Here is a 23,499-nt window from a genome sequence, read left to right as displayed (position 1 = left end):
CTCTTTACAAGTTTAATTCCATATTCTGATACAGCATTTACATATGGAAGGGGATAAACTTTTGAAGAGGCCTGACTTTTTCTGACATTAATCGCCATATTAGCCGGGCAATCTCTTTCCTATAGCATACATTCTCAGCATGCCATGAGTTAACATTTACTGCTTCATTTTGGAACTACTTAATGGAAATTGCTTTCATTTGCACACTTGCTGATGCTCGTAGTTTACATTCAGGGCAATGATAAATGCTATGAATGAATGGAAGGAGTTATCGACTAGAATATGTAGAATTACTTAATTCTAAAAAAATCAAAAGATAAAAGAATGACATTTATCTAAATGTGGATTTAAAAAAAGAGAAGGTGGGAATACTTTAAACACCTCTGATTCTACAAGGGTTTTTATATAAATAACTAACAAAGCAAATTATATTCATGAAGAAATCTGGTTATACATGTAGTTTGTTTCCTCAAATCAGGGATTTACAACTTTTTCAGACTTAGAAGTCACAGTGTGATTTTGTACAGTTGTGAGCCATCAAAGATATATACTTTTTAATATTTATAATTACTGATCTCAGAAATGTCTAAAATATCACCAGACTTCATACTTACAGTCTCAAAATTTCCGTTAAGAACATAGAGACCGTGTTGTTGTTGTTGTTGTTGCAGTGAGTAAACAGCATGTGGTGGCATTACAAAGAGTATGGAGTCTTGCTAACACCCAGTTTAAATCCAGGATGCACAACATTCATCAACTTGAAGTCAGAACCAACCTTTGAGCAGCGTGACAATGGTTATGCTCCAAAAGTGAGCAAGTCCATTTAAAATTATAGTAAATATGTTTAACATGTTAATAATTTAGTTTTTCCCAATATACAACCCTTAGGTTTTAAAATAAATATTTATTTCCCCTATTCATATTCTATTTCTGTAGTAAAATTGAGAGAAAAACAATCTTCAATTTGTTTCATGCCCAGAAAAGAACTAATGGCCTCCAGAAAGTAGATATTCTGGATACCAAGAACAACAGAAAAAATTGTCTGGTGAATTTCCAATGAGGAGAATCTACAGAACAAGTTGGGGGGGGGGACCCGACAAAGGGAAGCAACTCAGTGCTTGTAGCAAGTAAAAGGTGGAAATGAGGAGTGAAGGAAGAATAGAGATGGGCAAGGAAGGGAACAAGGTAGGGAAACGCAAGGAACCAAAACAGTGAAGACTTTGGTGGGTGGAAATTGGTGCTTGGGGTGAAGGTTCATAAAAGAAAGCAGGGAGCAAGCTTGGAATGTTTTGAATTGGGATAGACAATGGGGGTGGGCTGGGGTTGAAAGCAGATGAAGAAACTTGAATGGCTTTAGTTTAAGGTGGATAAGTGGAGCATCAGGATAAGGCAGCAAGCAAGGGGGGGCAAGATTGGATGGCTTCTGTTGGAGCTGAAGGATTATAGCTGTAGGACAAGGTGGTGGAAAGCAAAGAGCAGTTTTAGAAAATGTCAGTTTGAGGTGGATGATTGAGTGAGCAGCAAGCACAGGAGAACAGCATGGATAGCTTCATTGAGGCCATCAGAGTATGCAGCAAGATCCTAGAGTGGATTTGTGGAAATGGAGGAAGTCACAAAAGAAAACCAGAATATAAAAATGCAATAATTTAGAGGAAGTGCAAGAAAATTAGACATCAAAAAGTAAAGCTACTGTTACATCTAATCAGGATATCTCAGTTTAAGCTGCAGCATATTTGCTTATTAGTAACATATGGCTGTGAGAGCTGGACCATAAGGAAGGCTGAGAGAAGGAAGATAGATGCTTTTGAACTGTGGTGTTGGAGGAAAATTCTGAGAGTGCCTTGGACTGCAAGAAGATCCAACCAGTCCATCCTCCAGGAAATAAAGCCAGACTGCTCACTTGAGGGAATTATATTAAAGGCAAAACTGAAATACTTTGGCCACATAATGAGAAGACAGGACACCCTGGAGAAGATGCTGATGCTAGGGAGAGTGGAGGGCAAAAGGAAGAGGGGCCGACCAAGGGCAAGATGGATGGATGATATTCTAGAGGTGATGGATTCGTCCCTGGGGGAGCTGTGGGTGTTGACGACTGACAGGAAGCTCTGGCGTGGGCTGATCCATTGTCATGAGTGCCGTTGAGCTGAAGACATCAGCACAACGGCACACATGACAATAACGAGGAAGCAGAGGAAGGGGCTCGAGATAAGCATAGCACGCACAACAACAGCCACAGACCCTGGCCGGAGGAAGCAGCCATCAGAACACAAAAGAGAAAGAAGGAAAGACAAAGGCTAGGCGGATCGCGAGGCACACCCAAGCTGTTAGCACAAGCGCAACGGAGATCGCCCAGCTGACAGCAATCACCGGCTGAATGAGGAAACCGATGATGGGCGATCCCGGGGCACCAGATGGGGCCTCGCAACCCTTCACCTACCGGCAAGACAACATGCAGGACAAAGGGGGGATGACATGACCCAGGGTGAGGGGGCGCTGACCGGCGCGGGGTATTTAAACCCCGCACCGGCGCGCTCCCCTCACTCTCAGCTTTTTTCGCAACTGACACTACGTACGAAATAAACCGGAACCTGCTTTCATATGAATCAGCGTCTGTGTTTTACTCTGCGGTAGGCAGTGCATGACATCCATGAAGTCACGAAGAGTCAGAAGCGACTAAACAAATAAACAACAACATATTTGCTTATAAAGGAGTAGGAGATAAATGTTAGAAGACTTACTCAGTTCATTGATGTCTTACCTGAAAGTAAAAACCTAGTTCTTAAAATCACGTTCCAGAAAAGGGAATTTTTGCTGGTGGTATAAAGGCTGGATAAATTTATAGTATTAAGTTAAAGGATCAGAAATATCTAGCTGTTTAATTCTAGTTAATTGGCAGCAGGTTATATTGCCTACAAGATGAATTATGGAAATGCGATTAGCAGAATGCATATTATTCATAATATTTATGACAATGTAAGTGGCATGCTTTGCTCAAATTAGTTCTGCTAGATTGCCACATACTGTATGTACATAATCCACTTTGCTTTTTGCAGTATATTCTTTATATTTTTATTTTAAAGAAACCTGTGAAAGTACAGAGTTCGTTTAAGTGTTTTTCAAAATGCTCAATTGCAGACTAATAACATAAATCTAATTTAATGTTTTGCTAAAGATCACTAGAAAAAAATCCTTGTTTAATAACATTTTAGCCATTCCCCAATACACATAAATGAAGTTAATATATCTGGGTGACTGTTTCGGGTCCCCTATTATATTTAAACCTAATACCTCAAGGACTTGTTCTCTCTTTTTTTTATGTGTCACCATCGCATATCAATGTAATTCACTTTGTTATGTTTAACTGCTGTAGCAGCACCTCTTTACTGGCACTAAATTATGTAAATATTTTTTTTGTATTGAATTCAACATCTTCCTGAGGCCTCCTGCATTAGATTTCTGTTTTATATGGTAATATGGATTGTATTTGAAAGGCCGCTAGAACTAAAAGTTGAACATCTAAGTAAAATAAATTTGTATAAATATATTTAAAGAGCATAAAAATGTCATGACACTATTTTTATCAAATCATTCATCTCTCCCTCTCTCCCTCTCTCCCTCTCTCCCCATATCCTTGCCTTTATATACCAAGCTTTAAAAATTATAATCCTAAATATTGGAGAAAGTAGAGAAAATCTACGTGAAACATAAGTTATTTGTAGGTTCCTATCTTGTCTAAAGAAGTAAAAGATAACAAATGGCCTATGATCTATTGTTTTGTTAATAATTAAACTGGGGATTATTCACCACAGCTTTGAAACATAAACAAAAAAACCCACAGAGCTTTATGTTTGCTGCATTTTTATAAGCATCCTGCTGCTTTTGCACAACACTAACAGCATTATATTTTTCCATGATGCCACTGGCAGGGCCTAAGTACCACTGAGACCACATTGCTCATCTCTGACCTTCAAGGGGTAAGCAGCTACAGGGGAGTGGTTATATATTCCTGCATGGATGGAATTGTGTTGTACTGTTTGCCAAAATGCAGCGAAAAGAAAGAGAGAGGGAAAAAAATGGTTTTTCCAGTTTTCCTAAGACACTTCAAAGTACCAAATTCACGTTTCAAAAGTCAGGTATGATAATGGCAGGTTTCCTTAAAAAGGCATCCACCTGACGTTTTGGACTGCAGTTACTAGAACGCCCATCCATATGGGAAGACATAGTTGCAACACATTTGGAAGATTAGAGGTGAAGTAAACCAGTTCTGTATGGTTCTGCATTTCTGAAATAATAGTTTCATAAAGGTGATTGCTTAAATGGTACTAATCGCCTCACCAAAACTTTAGTTCTCTAGTATTTCCCACTGAAGGATTTTTTAAAAGATCACTAAATGTACAGTACACTTGTATACAGAAAATAAAGGAAACATTTTTGTAAAATTCTACCTAATACTGAAAACTGGAAAGGTTTTTATTTTTCCTTTTTCTTTTTAGTTTTTGGGTTTGCTTTGGAATGAGTTTACATTAAGGTCTGGGTCTGTCCCATCATTTTTTAACAGAAGTTTGGCTTGTTTCTTGATACCACATTCATTTCTAGGAAATGAACATTTGCATGCACTTTCTAAATATAGAAACTACTTGTACAACCCTTCCCTGGAACTTGCATTGAAGGATCAAGTCTATATATTGGGCAGGGGAATTCTGAGTGAAATAGTTTGAAAGCTGACGTCCGAGGAAGTATAATAGAGCTTACTCTTATATAGTAAACAATTTCTAATGAGTAAAAGCAGGATAAAACTGTATCTGCTTATACCCTTCTGTTTTCATTATCATATTATTGCCTCAGTAGATTCTGAAAACACACCTAAAATGTACATCCCTTTCTTTTACAAGTAACTTAAATGGAATTCTGACATAATATCCCTTTCAGCTTCAGCGTGAAATTGTGAAATTCTGTAAGGTGTTCTGTAAGGAGCACTGCTGGTGTTCCTTGCATTGGAAAGTGTCCTACTAATATGCATTTCTATTACTAATATGCTTTTCTTTTGCCATGGGTCTTTCAGTGCCTTTATATACCTCATAGTTATGATGTGGTAGCAGGTTTTTATTATTATTTTTATTATTATTACCTTAAAATATGGCATAAATTATAATAGTATTGAAAGAAAATGAAAGTAAATCCTGAAAGCAACTTAATCCAGGTTTGTGTTTTCTTCTTGAATCCATATTTGAAAGACTGGTGAAAATGTTTTTTATTAAGATCTGTGTAACTTTTTACATAGCAAAATAATTAAACTATGCAGTGTTTTTTTTTTCAAAAGTGTGGTAGAAAACTTTATATTCTTGTCTATGTTGTAATAACGTGAAAAATTTGAGAGATAAAACAGCACAAAAATGCTCTACTGTTTAGCGTGTGTGTGTGTGTGTGTATAGTATAATAGGATGTTAGTGTGTGATCACAACTTATATTTAATGTAATATCCTAATCTAAGAAGGCCTATTTTGTTATAATAGTGGTAAGTCTCCTGTATTGCGGAGATAATTTATGGGAGAGGCACAAAGGACAGTACAATATTAAAAAATCCAGTTCTGAGGTTTCACTGGGCATTGACCATGCACATTATACTTCAGGATGACTTACTAATTTTAAGATCCTCAGGATGCTGCATATCACCTTCTGCAAGTTGTACTAAATGCTGGATTTTCATAATTCTGATCATAACTATGTACTAATTTCATGGCAATGCAATAATGTACATGTTTGTTGCGAATGAAGTTCCTTTGAGTACAGAAGAACTTATTTTTAGTTAAGTATCTATGACACTGCGACTGAAAAAATCTCTGATGAACCTACCACCCTTCCAGAAATATACTGGCAATGTACACATGCAGAAAGAGACAGCATTTGCTCTTTTTCCTCTTATGTTTTTTTTTTTCCTTGCAAAACATCATGGCAGAGGTTTGGGAGCATGTGGCTGCTTCAGTCTCTCTAGACCTCTACATTCAGACCCTGCCACATTTTTCAAAGTTTTCTCATGTTAGAAAAAAAAAACAGCTGTGGAAGTTGTTGAGAGATGAGTGGAGAGCGATCCAAGATCAGTTTCCCCCTCCTAAGTCAGAATTTTTTCTCCTGCCTCCAAGGTTGAAGCCAGTTACACTAAATACTGGTAAATGTTGCTATAAAGGGACATATAAACAGTTTGTATTTTATTTTGAATTTTTGGGTAAGAAGGGTCAAGTATTTAATATTATCACATTTTGATGAAACTTAAGGTCAGGAATAAAATAAGGCTTATAGCTGCTCCTAACCCTCTAAGATGAAGGGCACTACATGTAACTAACCTTGCATTATAGCATGAAAGCTGGCTGGGTGACTTTGGGCCAGTTGCTCTCTCTCAGCCCAACTCACCTCACAGGGTTGTTGTTGTGGGGAAAACAGGAGAAGGAAGGAGGATTAGGTATAACCTTGAGTTATTTACAAAAATAAAAAAGGGATAAAAAAATCTTAAAAAAAAATGGAAATTGGCCCTGGAGAATATAACTCCTCCTTGTTGGTAACAAGAACATTAATGTATAGCTCTGAATAAAGTTTTTTGTTATATGGATTGATTAACAAATATTTAGTCTGAAGAGGTTCAGAAAAAGAGTCTTTTTCATCTGTTAAGAATCCAACTTCTATCAGAGCTATCTATAGATATCTAATATAGTAGATATCTATATATCTATATCTATATATCTATATTATACCTTATATATAAGATATAATAAATAACTTGGGAAGTCTGTAAATACAACTATGAATTCTCAAAAGACAATGTCCATGTTTGTAGTAGAACATTCATTCTTGCTGTAACACCAGTTGCATCCAAATTGGTAACTTTGCATTTATCCATGAATAATAAATATGAAAGTGTTATGGAAACAATGAATCTACATCTCCAAAGAAGGCAGTGGAAGTCTGTATTGGATACTAGAACACCCTTCCTCGGTCTGGTTTCCTCCAGGTGTGTTTAGCACTCCAAAATGGCAGGACTGCAAATTCTGGCAGTTTCAGTTCTAGCCTATCTGGAGGGCACCAGTTTGTAAAAGGCTTTCTTGAAGTCCTACATAGGCATATCCTGCCCCCTTTTTTCCTTCAGATTTTAAAATTGTCCAACAGTCCAGGAAAAATTGTTTCAATCCCCTGATCATATGCAGTTGCAGAGTAAGGTTTGTTTGTTTTTTTGATAGTGTGCTTATATGTTAACTCCCTGTTGGTTATTCTAGAAGTCTGGAAGGAGATTCAATCTGTTCCTGAAGCGACGTCTCAGGGTAAACCATTGACAAATTGTACCACTAACACCTTGTATGACTGCAATGATAACAAGCTTCCCATGTGATGTCTCTCTTTAATTGGGAACAAGATGAAATAATGAATTTTAGCCTGTATCTTAAACAGATACATACAAATCACACATGTCTAGAAAGAATTCCATGCCAAAGGATATGGTCCTAGGGCTGCCTATATAGCTATCTGTTTTATCAGATAATATGAAGTGGCCTTATTTTATAACCCCTTAACTGCTGAATATATTTTGTCAGGATTGAAAAAACGTTGCATTGGGATAATCTTTGATATAAGATGCTACTTAGGGAATTCTAGCATTTTAAAAATAGGTATTAATAATTCAGGTACCAAATATGAGGTCTTGAATTCAAAATCCTCTGTAGGCTATACTCAGCCTCATAGTAGACCTGTATGTGTAGGGTAAGTGCCCTACATTTACTCAACCATGATCAAAGAGTATAAGGGCTGCAAGGACCCTTAAAAATTATATTATCTTACCACCACCTAGTGGAAGAATCCCCTAACATGATGTTTTTAGGTAAAACATGCCATTGTGACCCATATAGATAGCCTTGATATGAAGTCAGCACACCATTTTCATCAGCATCCAAGGAAGTAATAAGGAATAAGAGAACTCTTGCAGCAGACAGAAATAAAAACATCAACTAAACTAAACTAAATTTGTTAAGATAAAACTGAGTCATGGCCCTTAAAACCACTTTATAGACACAGCAAATGAAATCACACCCACACCAGAACTCCGTCTTGCTCCCAGGGTCTGGGGGAAGAGCTAGGTCTTCACACCCTTCCACTATGCCAAAATGATTGGGGATGTCCATATTTTGGGGGAAGGGTTCTACAAAATAGGTGCCAGAAGGCATACTTCCTGGGGCCCATCAAGTGACCCTCTTCACTGATGGGACCTGGAGCCTATCCACTCTGCTCAATCTGCTAGGACAGGCAGAAACCATTACAGACAAGCTGTCCTGCAAGTAACCTGGCCCCATGCCATGTGAGGCTTAAAAAGTGACAACTGGCACTTTGAATTGAAATGGAACCTTGCTGGGAGCAAATGGAGCTCATCTAGAGGCAGTGTTATGTGGGCATATCAAGGTGTGCCCAGTATTGCACATGCCACTGCATTCTGGATCAGCTGAAGCTTCTGAATGCTTTCAAGCCCTATGTAAAGTGTGTTACAGTAGTACAATTGGGAGGTGACTAAGGCATGAGTGACCATGAGCAGTGCCTGCCAATCAAGAAATTGGCTCAACTGGTGCACGAGATGTAATTGTGCAAAGGCTGTCTCAGCCACAGCTGCCACCTGCTCCTTGGACAGGAGCCACAAGTCCTGAAGGACCCTGCATTGTGCTCTAACTCTGCCTGGGGGAGTGTTACCCCATCCAGAGTTAGTGGAATAAAATTATTAGATGAGGGTGACCCTAAAGCCCATAGGCACTCAATCTTGTCAGGGTTCAGACAAAGCCAGTTTTTTTCTATCCAGACACACATAATCTCCAGGCACTGAGAAAGCACCTTCATGGCATCATGTGGACAGCCTACAACAAAGCTGTGTAATAGAGTATCATCAGCATACTGATAATACTTAACCCCATGCCAGTAGATTACCTTGCCCAGTAATTTGATGGAGATGTTGAATAGAAGCAGGGAGAGAGTAAAGACTGGCACCCCCAAAGCAGAGGTATAAGGCTGGACCTCTCACCCACTACCAACCCTAACCTTAATAACAACAAGTTCAGTAGGCTAAATACTCAATTAACTAACAAAACAAGAAAAAAATCTGCCTATTGGTATGACTGCAAAGTGTCTTGACCCAAATCTTTCCTTTTCCCTATTTATTCTTCCAATCAAATACTATTGGAAGACCTGGAACCCGTCAAATCCCCCAACGTAAGGTATCCATTTGCTCCCAGAAAGCCTGATGACTCTTTTTTTTTGGTTTGTTTTCTAAACACCCTCCCCAGAAACAGTATATAAAGGAAAGACAACCTGGGAGTATTGAAGTTTAGGTGGTAGGAAAAAAAACAACAAGGAGCTGTTCTGGATTTTTTTTCCTGTAGTTTTCTTAGGGTTTTTTATTTGTTGTTGTTTTTTGAGGGAGGGGGACCCAGAGATTTCCTTTTGAAGCTCAGGAAAAGCAAGTAAATTATGAAGCAAATGGGAAGTTTACTCAAATAATCCCCTTTTAAATGTAAGAATTTTTTAAAAGAACTTCAAAAAGTAATATTCCCAAATCTGTGCTATTGTAAATACTTTGGTATAGTCATCCCCATAAAATCTGCAGTCAGGTAGATTTCATTTCCACACATCTTGTTTTCCTAAACTATAATAATGTAGCACTTACTCTTTATTTTCGGAGCTGCTTCTGTGCTTTCTGCTTTCACGTGTTGTCACTTTATCACATATACAGCAAAATGTTCAAAATTACATTGGGACTAAAATTCTTTTGCAACATAAGAAACCATTTCAAAGTAGCAGCCTTTTGTTATCGTTCCAATGTGTGTTGCGTAGCTTCTTTCCTGAATGGTGAATGCGTGAGACACACTGTAGGCTTCAGATGTTACTGTTTAATAAATATTATGACAGATTGACTTCATTGTGGCAAATGTCTCTGCATTTGTGCTTGCTTATTCATGAAAAGAGTCAGTCATGTCAGTGTTCAGCTGTGCAAATATAAGAAAATATATTTCGTAACTGTCTGGCAAATATATATCTGTGAAAAAAAATGGTGTTTAAATCTTATTTGACCATAGTCCTTTTCTGGACCTGAATGTTTGGGGGAAAAAAACAACCCTTCAACACATCTTTTTTTTTTTTGCCCTCTTTTAGCATCCATGGATGCTGATAATATGCTTTCTGTTCTCTCTAGATTGATAAGAAACACCAAAGCAAGGATTCTGTTTTCTTCAGAGATGGTACACGGAGAGTAGATTTTGTACTTACTTATGTGGATGATCCAAAACTGGATGGAGAAAAAAAAGTGGTAAGCATCTTTTATTATGACTTCTGAATTTTGGACATAATTGATTTAGCTTTTTTTTAGAGCATCAACAGTTGGCCCAGAAAGTCCCAAGTCCATGCAGGTTTTACTTTTGCCTGTAATTTGTTCAGAGTTTGTATCTATTCCTGCATAAATGTCATGACACAATTCTAATGGGTGCTCTTTTCACTGAAAATACTTATTCTCTTTCATCTCTACAACTCTGTGATCAGTTTTTCTTGTAAAGTAAAGGTTGATGCAGTGTTGAATTATGTTTGATGATGCCAGTTGCACTACATACAACAAGGAAAAAAAGCTGGATTATTTTTTCTTGCCAAAGTCTGCTTCGCCTTGCTTGCAGGCTTGAGCATTCTCTTATAGGCTGTGCAAGGTGATGCCCTTCACCTTGACAAGATGCTTAATGCTACAGACAATACTGCTTATGTTGCTGATGTACTTCATGGCACTTTGGGGCCTCTAAGACTTGTTGCGGCTGGAAGATGCTTCTGTAGACATAGACAGGTTTATGATAGCTTTCTCTTACCTGGTGCCCTCCAGATATGTTAGCCTTCAAAGTCCATAATTCACCTGGCTAAGGATTATTGAAATCCAGCAAACCTGGAGACATCAGGATAGGGAAAAAAGTAACCATAGGTGTTACAGGGAAAAAAATTCCCTGGGTGTATATGAATATAGCTTGTACAGTTGGAAAAATCATTCAGATACCAGATACATAAGTCATGTTTATTTCATGCCCTCATGAGTTTTTCAGATTTCTGGCCATATGTTTCTCAGAGGCATCTGGCTGTGTTTATAATATGGAAAGTCAAACAGATCTATTTGGTTTCAGTTTGATCTAACAGGACTATCTTTATGTTTTAAAAAAGTAAAAAAAAAAAGCTAATATTCCTAAGTTTTTTCTCTGCTATTTTTTTTTTAACTTCCATTTTCTTTTGCTTCCTGTGGGGATAGTGACATTTTGTAGATTACTCAGTAGGGAGTAGTCTACTTAACTTATCTGGAAAAAAAGTTTCTTTTTACAGTTATGCTGTTGTTTTAAGAAAGATAACATTCTTGTTTATTTTCATAAATGGTGTATCCTGTAAACGTTCTATACTATACAAGCATCTTGCACATACCATCATGTGAAAAAGTAAGCACACCCGATGTAAAGTTTTTTATATTGTGTATATATCAATATTTTATCTTCATTCAAACAGTATATAAAGATAAAGATAACATAGTTAAAGAACTGTGAAAAATTGACTTTGTAATTATTTATTCAGTAGAAAACTAACAGATACACCATTCCCTTCTGTGGAAAAAGTAACTACACCCTTGGCTCTAATACTCGGTATTGGCCCCTTTGGCAGAAACAAGCTCAAGAAAGCATTTCTTAGAACTGTCTACCAGTCTCTGACATTGACTAGGAGGAATTTTCCCCACTCTTCCACACAGAAATTTTTCAGCTGTGTGATGTTTAGGTGTTTCTTGCATGCACAGCCCATGTCAAATCATCCCACAGCATCTCAACGGCATTTAGATTTGGGCTTTAACTTGCCCATTCTAGAACGCTCCACTTCTTTCTTTTTTCAGCCATTCCTTGGTGAAGTTACTGGAATGTTTAGGGTCCTTGTCATATTTCAAGATCCACTTTTGGTTGGGCTTCAGTCTTCTGGCAGATGGTCTCATATTATCCTCAAGTACCCACTGATACAATGAAGAATTCATAGTGGATTCTATGATGGTGACCTGCCTAGGCCCTGATGCAGTAAACCAGCATAATATTTCCACCACCATGTTTTAGAGTTGGTATCAGGTTCTTTTTTTTTTAAAATATTTTTTATTAAAGTTTTTAAAAACAATAAAGGATAATACAAACCAAATTCAGAAGAGAGAAGAAAATGAAAAAGAATAGAAAGTTCAAGGAAAGAAAGGGGAGAAAGATTAGAGAAAAGAGAAATAGTTAAAAAGTGACTTCCGATCTTCATCACAAGATGTACAGGCAAACTTATAATTTCTCCCCTCCCTCTTATAAGGCTGCATGCATATCTCTCTTCTTCCAATAGCCCATCCCTTATCCATTTGCAAATCCATAAAACATTAACATTTCACTCCAGTTGTCAGCAAAAAGTCTATAAAGGGTTCCAGAACTTTATCAGATTATATCTTGGTTTAACCCTGGTCAAACAAATCAGCTTTAAATTCCTTGCTTTTCCCTCTAACAATCTTAGTCTTTGATCTATTCAAATGCTGTTACAGGTTTTGACCTTCCTTCCTTTCTTTCTCCCATCTCTGATGTTGCTTCAAGGCTTTAGCAACCCTCTTTTGTAAATCCATCAAGAAGTTGTTATCCAGGTCAATATCTTGGCTTGTCATTTGTATTTCCACTTTAACTGCCCTCTGTATCTTGTAATCTACAATTTATTTATGTTCTAGTATATCTGCATAAGCTTGTTTCACATCTTCATTCTGTAGGTCTTTCAAAGCATTTTCTCTGACAACTTTCCTTTCTTCTTTTGTAAATAATACATTCATATAAGTAAACTTTATTTCTGTCATTGTAGCTACAAGTCTCTGTCCCATTCTTCAAAATCTTGAAATGACTCAAATTTCACAGCATTATCTGTCATTTTGTACAATCCAATGCTCACTCTCCAATTCAAAAATGAGAGGCAGATTTTTGTCTTTTCCTGTCCTGGAGTCTTTAGTCCCCTATAGTGTCTAATTTCTGAAATCATAAAGGCTCAAATCTCTGTTGTTACTTTGATACGCTGAACAAAATGGTGTTCCCACAAAGATACTATTTATTAATTTAACTTTTCCCCAAATCTTTTACCAAATATGCTAAGGTTCCAATCTGTTTCTGGCCCCTTAGTCTATTTATAACTTCCTTAAATTCTTATTTAGCTTTTTGCCATTTATTTCTATTTCTTAGTTTTTAAGCTTATTGTTAATGTTTTCTTTTGTTCAAGAATGGAAGGAAACTCGCCAGATGGCTTTTCAAACTTCTTGTTTTTAAAATATCTACCTATTTAACTATATTTAGGATATTAATTTCCAAAAGTGATTAGAAAATGAGAGCACAAGTGGGCAATCTCCTGTCCTCTCCTTACCCAGAAAGGTTCTGTGGAACCGGTCTACTTGCTGGTCCTTTGGTCTTTGCCATGGCCATCGTCTCTGCTTGATCAGAGATGTGCTAGTTCTCCATTCCTCAGCCGGAAAGATTGGTATCAGGTTCTTTTGGTGAAACTCTGTATTAGCTTTTCACCAAATATGGCTTCTATTACTGTGGCCAAATAATTCTATCTCTGCCTCATCTGTCCAGAGCAGATTGTTCCGGAAGTCTTGGTCCTTGTCTAGGTGTTCATGAGCAAACTTTAGTCTTGCCCTGATGTTCTTTCTGGATAGCAAAGGTTTCCTCCTGGCATACCACTCATGTAGATCTAATTTGTACAGCTTCCTTCTAATGGTAGACTCACATACTTTGACATCAATAGTGGTAAAAGCTACCTGTAGGTTAAGTGATGAAATTCTGGGGTTCTTAGAGATTTCTTTCAGCATCTTGCATTCTGCTTTCAGGCTGAACTTGCCAAGGCAGCCTGGCTTGGGCAAGTTCACAGTTGTTTGAGATCTTCTCCACTTGTAGATGATCTTCTGGACAATGGAATGATTGATGTCCAATTGTTTGGCGATCTTTTTGTACCCCTTCCCAGACTCATAGGCATCTATACCTTCTTTCTGAAGGCCTCAGAGAGCTCTTTTGATGTAGGCATGGTGATGCCACACACTTCAACAACAAAGAGCAAATCAAACTAAACGTCTGAGGTTTAAATAAGACAGGTTCCTCCCAGATCCTCTCTAATTATGTTCTAATCATTTGCACCTAATCTGGTGCACCTGATTCTAATTCCTGGTATTTGAGGTAATAATAAATGTAGGATGTATTTACTTTTTCTGCACACAAAATTTATGTTTATTTAAATTATACAGTGGACTACAAAATATAAATGGTGCATGCTATTTGTTGATTTATCTATCCATATTGTTGCAATGAAGATCAAATATCTGTATGTTGAAATATGTTGGAAATGTCAAAAATTTCAATGGGTGTACTTACATTGTCACATGGCTGTATGTTAGTGCTTCTTCAGTTCCCTCTTCCATTTTCTATTCAGTCAGTCTAAATCAATGACAATCCTGGGGTTTTGCTAGCTGAACTGGGAACTGCTGCTTTCTGTCCCTCCTTCATTCTCCCTCCCTCATTAGAAAGAATCACTGCTGTGTGGCAAGGAAGGCTCTGTAGAGTAGTACCTTCAGAAAGAAAATTCCTTAGAATAGATGTACAATATGTTGAGGTTTCCCTACTAACAGATTAAGCTACTTTTATACCTAATCATTTGGCCAGGTGAAGGGGTTGCATTTGATTGTCTCCTCTCACGTGCTTCATGCAAAATAGCCTGGGGGGAGGACCTGCCCGGACTTGTTCTTCACTTCCTTTTTTCTCTCTGCTGGAAATGTAGCTCAGCAAGGCTTGCTCCAAACGGAGCTAAGTACTTCAAATGTTTTGCTTTTGTTTTTGTTTTCTGTAAATAAATTAGTTTTATAGAAATGCTTGGTGTGTGACTTTTTTGACCTCTCCTGGGCTAAAGGCTTTCCCAGCATTCTGCAACAGGTTATGTGCCCAGTAAACAATGCAGTAAAACCCAGAAAGAAAAGAGAGATCAACTCCACACCTCATGCACAATTTAAAGGCAGGTAGCAAAGACCTGTGAAGATTTTCTTTGGAGCCACCTGGAGATTTTCCAGCAACTGCCGGTCTGCAGGACTTAGAAGCTAGCTGAGGTGACTTGCAAAAGAAGGAAGAAGCCATGGCTACCTCCCAGCCCTCAGCGATGCCTCTGGAGCGCCTATCAGAGACCAACTATTTGAATTGGGCCCTGAAGATGGAGATGTATCTTCGCAGAGAGAATCTTTGGCTGCAAATTGGTGAGCAAACCCCCCAAAATCCCAGTGCTGAATGGCTGAGACAGGATGAGCGGGCTAGAGCCACCATTATCCTGGGAGTTGAGGACAATCAGCTAGTCCACGTGCGAGGCATGCAGTCTGCAAAGCAACTTTGGGACGCTTTGAGAGACTTATATGTAAAGGCAACAGCAGGGAGTAAAGTTACTCTGACGAAAAAGCTGTACAGAGCCTACCTTGCAGAAGGAGAAAGCCTTCCTGAGCACCTGCATTTTATTCAGCAGCTGTATGTTGAGTTGCAGGAGAGAGGAATGGAATTTACACCTCTCACAAAATCCTATATCCTCCTGTCCTCACTGAATGAAACGTGGGACACGCTGATTTGTACCCTGGAGGCTATGCCTGAAGCAGACCTCACCCCATCGTATGTTACACAGCGCTTACTCGCTGAATGGGAGAAGAGAGAGGAAAGATCCCCCCCCATCTCTTCTGGAAAGCTGCAAGACCAGAAAATGAGGGAAAAGAAGGGAAAGGAACCTGAGGCCACAGCGCTAGCAAGCCAGCGATGCTTCACTTGTGGTTCAGCTGGACATTTGCAAAGAGACTGTGCCATGAGACCCAAGAGTAGAAAGACAGAGCAGAAGAACACAAGGGCAACACAGAAGAAGGCTCTTCAGACAACCCAAATTGCACAGGTTGCTGAGAAGGGTAATTCTGATGTATGGGTGTTAGATTCTGGGGCCAGTTGTCATTTATGTAATTGTAAAAGCTCTTTTGTGTCACTGTCTAACACTGAAAGACAAAGTGTATCTTTGGCTGATGGGTCTGTGACCAAAATTATGGGACAAGGTGACTTGTATTTATCCTGCTTAGGAGAAACTGTAAAAGGTGTGTTGTATGTGCCAAATTTACAATCAAACCTTTTATCTGTGGCACAATTGGCTGCAACAGGGTATATCATAACATTTAAGAAAAATGGTTGTGAGATACGTAAAAATGGGAAATTGTGTGCTACTGGTATGTTAAAAGACTCCTTGTACATTGTGCAAAATGCAAGGAAGCCAAGCTGCAAGGCTGCAGTTGGCAACACACCATATCATGACCAATGTGTACACCTGATGCACAGGAGACTTGGTCATGCTAATTACAAGTATATAGCACAAATGCCACAGCTGTGTGCTGACCTAAAGATAAAACCCTGTGATAAATACTTAGATTGTGTAGTTTGCAAAGAATGCAAAACACTAAAAGCTCCTGTGAGTAAGCACAGTGACAGAGTTACAACTAGACCTTTGGAAATTGTACACTCTGACATTATTGGTCCTTTTGCTCCAAGTCTTGGACAAGCAAGGTATGCAATGACCATCATTGATGATTTCTCAAGATACACATTTATCTACATCTTAAAACATAAAGATGAGGCATTTGAGAAATTTAAAAGTTTTGTGACATGGGCAAATGGAAAATTCCCTAGGCCTGTATCTGCACTCCAATGTGATAGAGGAGGAGAATACCTTTCTCACAAATTCAGAAGGTTCCTAGTGGAAAAAGGGATAGAACAAATTCTTTCTAACCCGTACACCCCTCAGCAAAATGGTGTTGCTGAAAGAAAGGGCAGAACCTTGCAAAATGCGATGGAATGCATGTTAAAAGATTCACGATTATGTTTTAAGTTCTGGGGAGAAGCTTTATCGACTGCTTGTTATGTTCAGAACAGGTTGTATAACTCTATGATTCAGGACACTCCATTCCATTTGTTTTATGGTGTGAAACCAAAGGTAAGCCATCTTAGAGTGTTTGGTAGCACTGCATGGGTTCACATTCCAAAACAGCAGAGAAGGAAAGGAGGCCCCACAACAAAGAAAGCCATCTTTGTTGGCTATGAACAAAGCCAGAGGAGCTACAGGTTCATAATGGGAGAGAAATTAATAATTAGCAAAAGCGCTTCTTTTGCTGAACAAAACTGGGGGAGATTAAATTCTAGCTCTCCAGTTGAACTGACCACCACAAGAGAACAGCAAGGACTTGCTGATGGTGATCTTTTGCCTGATGAGGACATTAAATCAGAAAAGCAAACTGAAGATCTGTCTGATGAGACAGGAAAGTGATAGGAGTCAAAATTTAAGCCCTGTATTACCTCGCAGATCTCAGAGGAGTAATAAAGGCGTTCCTCCATCACGTTTTCAGGCTGAAACAGTAAAGGCTTTTCACATATTCACAGAACCTGAGTCTTTAGAACAAGTGAATGCTTTACCACCTGAGATTGCACAAAATTGGCATTCTGCCATGCAACAGGAATTAGCATCCTTGAAAGAAAATAAAACATGGAAACTGGTAAATCTACCTCCCAATGAACGCTGTCTGGGTTGTAGGTGGGTTTTCAAACTGAAAAGGGATGCTGATGGCAAAATCCAAAAATATAAAGCAAGGTTGGTTGCAAAAGGGTTCACTCAAAGGAAAGATTTAGACTTTGACAAGACTTTTGCACCAGTTACTAAAGGTGAATCAATTAGATTACTGTTAAAAGTTGCTGCACTCAAGGGAATGTCAGTTAACCACTATGACATTCAAACTGCATTTCTCTATGGTGATTTAGACCACAGATTATACATGCAGCAACCCCCTGGCTATGAAAAAGGGGAGAATCTAGTCTGTGAACTGCAGAAGTCAATCTATGGGTTAAAACAAGCTGCTAGATCCTGGAACCAAAAAGTAGATGAAAAACTGCAGAATTTTGGTTTTGAAAAAGGAAAAGCAGATCCCTGTGTATATATGAAGAAGGACAAACAAGGCTGTATGTATCTGTGCATTTATGTTGATGATTTGCTGCTATTCACATCAACAGAAAAACAAAGGCTTGATTTTGAAGCCTGCATGAAAAGCCATTTCATATTAAAAAGCCTTGGAGTTGTGACCAATTACCTAGGTTTGGAAGTACACAGAGACAAGGATGGTAGCTTTCTGTTAAACCAACGTAGTAAAATTCAAAAGCTCCTAGAAGATTTTAATATGCAAGACTGTAAACCAGTCTCTACTCCAATGATAATAGATTTTCAGAAAGATACAGGAGAAACTCAATTAACTGAGGCAGAGAACTATAGATCTGCAATTGGAAGTTTACTGTACATTGCAAATCATTCTCGCCCAGATATCTCAAATTCTGTGGCCATTTTAAGTAGACAGGTAGAGAAGCCTACATCTACTGGAAAAGCAGCATTGAAGAGGTTAATGAGGTATTTGCAAGGAACAAAGAATTATTGCCTGATGCTAAATGCCTCTGGAACTGAGAAATTGCAGGCTTTTGCCGATTCTGATTGGGGAGCAGATGTCAGTGACAGAAAATCCACTTCTGGGATTTTAATTCAATTTGCTGGATCTAGCTTAGGCTGGCATTCTAGAAAACAAACACTTGTTGCTCTTTCCACTGCAGAAGCAGAGTTTTATTCTCTAACACAAACCTGTAATGAGGTTACATGGTTTAAACATTTGTTAAAAGACATAGGCATGGAAGTGAACCAGCCTATAACTGTTTATGAAGATAATCAAGCTTGCATTGCTATGGCAAAATCTGAAGCCTGCAGAAGTAGAACAAAACATATCGATATTAGATATCAATATATCAAAGATATGATAAGCAAAGGAGAAATAATGTTAAAATATTGTGAATCAAAAGACATGATTGCTGATATTTTAACCAAACCTCTTCCTGTACCAAGACACAAAGAGTTGTCAGAGAAGATTGGTTTGCATCTTAATCTGTAGTGTAAAAAGGGGAGTGTTGAGGTTTCCCTACTAACAGATTAAGCTACTTTTATACCTAATCATTTGGCCAGGTGAAGGGGTTGCATTTGATTGTCTCCTCTCACGTGCTTCATGCAAAATAGCCTGGGGGGAGGACCTGCCCGGACTTGTTCTTCACTTCCTTTTTTCTCTCTGCTGGAAATGTAGCTCAGCAAGGCTTGCTCCAAACGGAGCTAAGTACTTTAAATGTTTTGCTTTTGTTTTTGTTTTCTGTAAATAAATTAGTTTTATAGAAATGCTTGGTGTGTGACTTTTTTGACCTCTCCTGGGCTAAAGGCTTTCCCAGCATTCTGCAACACAATATGCCTTCTAAAAGAATATGGCTTGTTTTCACTACCAGTTTAAATGCTTTCCAAAATTAATTGTATTGGCCTAGATCATATGCCATATATATTCATGAATACAACAAAAAAATGTAAGGAAATTTGCAGTATGTCAGCAAGTCCTTTTTGTTTACAGTTAGCATCTTTCAATTCAGCTAAAACTTGTGCTGGCACAGTAGTTGAAAAAACTGCTGAGAGTCCTCTGGATTTCCTTATTCATAAAGGGTATAAAATGACATACTGGTAGTCCTCAGTTAACAATGGTAATTGGGACCGGAATATCTGTCACTAAGTGATGTGGTCATAAAGAGCGATGCCACATATTGGGGGCCCGGAAGCATAACTTCTCTCTAGCAGCATCTGCCCTCTGGAATGAGGTTCCCCCCAGGATTTGAACAGCTCCCACCCTGCTGGTGTTGAAAAAGGGCCTTAAAGATTTGGCTCTTCAACCAGGCCTTTGAAGAGGATGACTTCAGTTGGTTCTTTCTTCCTTTCTGTTGCTTTCTGGGTTTATTTTCTTTGCCATTGTTGATCTTCTGTCTTGTGCTATTTTTGTGTTTTTTCCTATCCTTTGTTTTTAAATGTTTTAACAATTGTAATAATTGTTTAAAAATTGTAACAAGAGTCTCTGGGAGTCTGGCAGCATGTCCATTTAATAAATTATTATTATTATTATTATTATTATTAGCAATTCAAGATTGTTAATAATCTGTCTCATCACAAATATTAAATCTCAGAATCCTTTTTACAAAGTTTTTGCCTCATATTCATAATATATCCTTGTATGTTCAAAAACATACATAAGTATGTTTTCACATTTTATACTATTTTTAAAAAGCAAAGATGCCCTTATATTGAACTCAGTTTCTGGTGACTAGGTTTTTTTTTTTTTTACTTCCCAGTTTAGCGAACAGCCTGGGTATTTCCAGATGGTATCCCTTTCAAATACTAACTCCTTTTAACTTCCAAGGTCACCTACGTTCTGCCACCTCTTGAAATTCATGTGAGCCTGAAAAACATTCCTAATCTTCCTTAAGTAATTAGATACTTTTTCCGCATACTTTGTTACTATCTGAACAAGTACATAGGATTCAATAGAGCAATCAAACACTTAGTCAAAAGTAGAAATGTGTATTTAACTTGATGATTTTGGGGTGTGTGAAGTGGCCTTAACTGATTTTCTCCCAATATCAAAAGTATATTTCTGGGAATTGACTCCTCATGCTGTGATTATGGTTTTATTCCTCTATTTTAGACTCTCAACTTTGACTGCATTATTTTATAAGTTGGAAGGTGTTGTTCTTTAAATTGCTCTTTTTTTCTATGTTTTATAGTTGGATTTTGTATTTTTACCTTTGCAAGCTATCTTAGGAGGATAGCTTTAGATATGGTGTAAGTAAATGTAAAGGTTTCCCTTGATGTAAAGTCCAGTCGTGTCCAACTCTAGGGGGCGGTGCTCATCTCTGTTTCTAAGCCTTAGAGCCGGCGTTGTCCGTAGACATTTTCCGGGTCATGTGGCCAGCACGACTCACGGAACGCCGTTACCTTCCCGCCGAAGCGGTACCTATTGATCTACTCACATTTGCATGTTTTCTGTCATGAGTAAGGATGGCGAGCAGGGGGCTCCCACCCAGACTGTCAAGCGCATGCGTAGCACTGAGGAACTGTTCAGCCATTCAAAGAGACACAGATCGGGACCGCCTTAACCCTTGGGGGTTATATGTCTGGGTTTTCCCACGCTTTCTCAGTTTGTTAGGATTCTTGTTAAGTACTAGTAATAAATATTAGAGACCAAGTCATTGTCTCAGTGTGTTTCCTGGTAGTTAGGACATTTTCGAACTGCTAGGTGAGCAGGAGCTGGGATTAACAGCGGGAGCTCACCCCGCCACGCGGTTTCGAACCGCCGACCTTCCGATCGGCAGCTCAGAATTTATCTATTTAAATACATCATTGGTGAGAAATAATGGAATTTCTGTACCATAAAATCTCTTCCAATGTACTTTTGTTCTGTACTGTACTGTATTTCTGCAGCACAAGAACTTGGCAAAGTTTTGTAGACTAAGAGTAGAAGCATTCCTTGGGAAACATATGATGGCTGCATATTTTAGAAGTCTGTGTGCTTGCTTTGTTTTGCATTCATATTATGCTAATGGAGCACTTAAATTGTTCTGAAAAACCTCTGCTAAAATGTTTTGTGCTGAATATGTAAGAGTAACAAAATTTGTAGGGAAAAGTCAGGAGCTTAGGTACTTTTCAAAAAGCCTGTTGGATTTGGAGAAACTAGATAATGTCCTTTAGTGACTTACCCAGGATTTGACACCTGAAGAGCTTGCTGGCTCTTTCTTAGGTACATCTACTTGGTTCTCTGTGCTAACTTTTTCTGAAGTTAGAACAAGTCTATGTGTGCAATTTGACATAACCATTCTTAACAAGGGCTGGATTTCAAGACAACTACTGAATGAAGCTGCTCACTTGAGGGAACGATATTAAAGGCAAAACTGAAATACTTTGGCCACATAATGAGAAGACAGGACACCCTGGGTAAGATGCTGATGCTAGGGAGAGTGGAGGGCAAAAGGAAGAGGGGCCGACCAAGGGCAAGGTGGATGGATGACATTCTAGAGGTGACGGGACTCGTCCCTGGGGGAGCTGGGGGTGTTGACGACTGACAGGAAGCTCTGGCGTGGGCTGGTCCATGAAGTCACGAAGAGTCAGAAGCGACTAAACGAATAAACAACAAAAATTGAATGAAGGCGTCCTTTTATTTTAGTATGCTTAGCCCTTCTTCTCTCCCAGGAAAAAAGAAAAACATAAAAAGGAAAGAAGAAAGTCTTTTGAGAACTAGAAATAAATTTTGCAAGCTTTCAAAATCCAGATCCATTCAGAGTTATAAAGTGTTATTTTCTGTTGGCACTGTTTAAGTTAAATAGTGAGTGGGGGTCAGGTGTGCGATTTTGGAAGCATCTGTGTAATGCACAAATACATATAAGGTGAGCATATAACTGTATATAACAGCAGTAGGTGGCCACTAGTTTTATAAGGCAGATTGCATTGCCTCTGATGCTTTGCTTCAACTGCAAAAGAGATTATCTTTGATAGCTGCACCTGAAATGCTTCGGAACTGCTTTGCATATGCCTAATGGCTATACCAAGTCTTCTTAACTTCTCAATTGAGCTTAACATCTGTCCTGGAAGGAAAAGTTCTACTCCCAGTTGTCTAAGGCTTATCTACATTTTATTATACACTGTCACCTATTTAACATATTGCACATGTGTTAAATTGGACCTGGGTATGAACTGGAGCCACAGCACACGGGGCCCTGCCAAAGTGATGACCCCCAGGTGCTCTTTGTATAGGAGGGAAGCTCTCTTGCCAACACTCTTGATTCTGATCTCTTTGTATGCAACACGTAAACACATCATGCTGCTGCTGTTGAAAGCACATTGAACCTGAACTCTGGTTGTATCTGGATTCAATTGTGTTTCCCCAAGCTTAGTGAATTTTATCTCCCCCCCCCCTCCAATGTTCATTGAATCATGACCTTGGGGCTTTTTCAGCTGCATAATACAGCCTTTCTCAACTTTTTGACCCTGAAGGAACCCTTGAAATATTTTTCAGGCCACTGGGAACCCCTGCACATTCAGACCCAAATATAGGCTGGAAGTTACAAAATGATTATATTTGTTTCATGTGTAGGCCTGTATATATGCATTTACAGTGTTCTTAAACTGAAAACAAAGAATAAAACTTAGCTCTTTAATGTGAAGTTGCCTGAATTTGAAATTCTTAAATAAATCGTGATCTCCCAGGGAACCCCTAGTGACCTCTCGTGGAACCCTAGGATTCCATGAAACCCTGGTTGAGAAACCCTGCCATAATGAGATGACCAGTTTTGGGGTTTGCAATATGAAGTCTTATTTTCCCCCAGAACTCCAAAGTCCAAATGAAGCCTGATACAAAACAGTGGTTCAGAAGAGATACAAAGCTGTGGAATAATATCTTGGAACACATCTTCAGCCTCATCATCTTATTAATTATTAATTATTTATTATGATGATTATGATTATGTGATAATAAATTTTTAA

General features: G+C 38.5%; 1 protein-coding gene across 3 annotated transcripts in view; it reads left to right on the top strand.

Moving 5' to 3' along the window:
- The window catches only part of ANO5 (anoctamin 5), a 76,115-nt gene that overhangs the window by 21,004 nt on the left and 31,612 nt on the right, over positions 1-23,499 (top strand). The window contains exons 3-4 of one of the 3 annotated variants that reach the window (XM_063289565.1): positions 7,266-7,310; positions 10,214-10,327. In XM_063289565.1, coding sequence (XP_063145635.1) covers positions 7,266-7,310; positions 10,214-10,327 — 159 coding nt within the window. Of the gene's footprint in view, positions 1-3,926; positions 3,975-7,265; positions 7,311-10,213; positions 10,328-23,499 lie in introns of all 3 variants that reach the window. The other 2 variants (XM_063289564.1, XM_063289566.1) reach the window with 2 other exon arrangements.

Source organism: Candoia aspera, chromosome 1, assembly GCF_035149785.1.
Source record: "Candoia aspera isolate rCanAsp1 chromosome 1, rCanAsp1.hap2, whole genome shotgun sequence".
Taxonomy (NCBI): domain Eukaryota; kingdom Metazoa; phylum Chordata; class Lepidosauria; order Squamata; family Boidae; genus Candoia; species Candoia aspera.
Note: the sequence above shows the minus strand (reverse complement) of the source record. Positions and strands in the feature narration are given on the sequence as shown.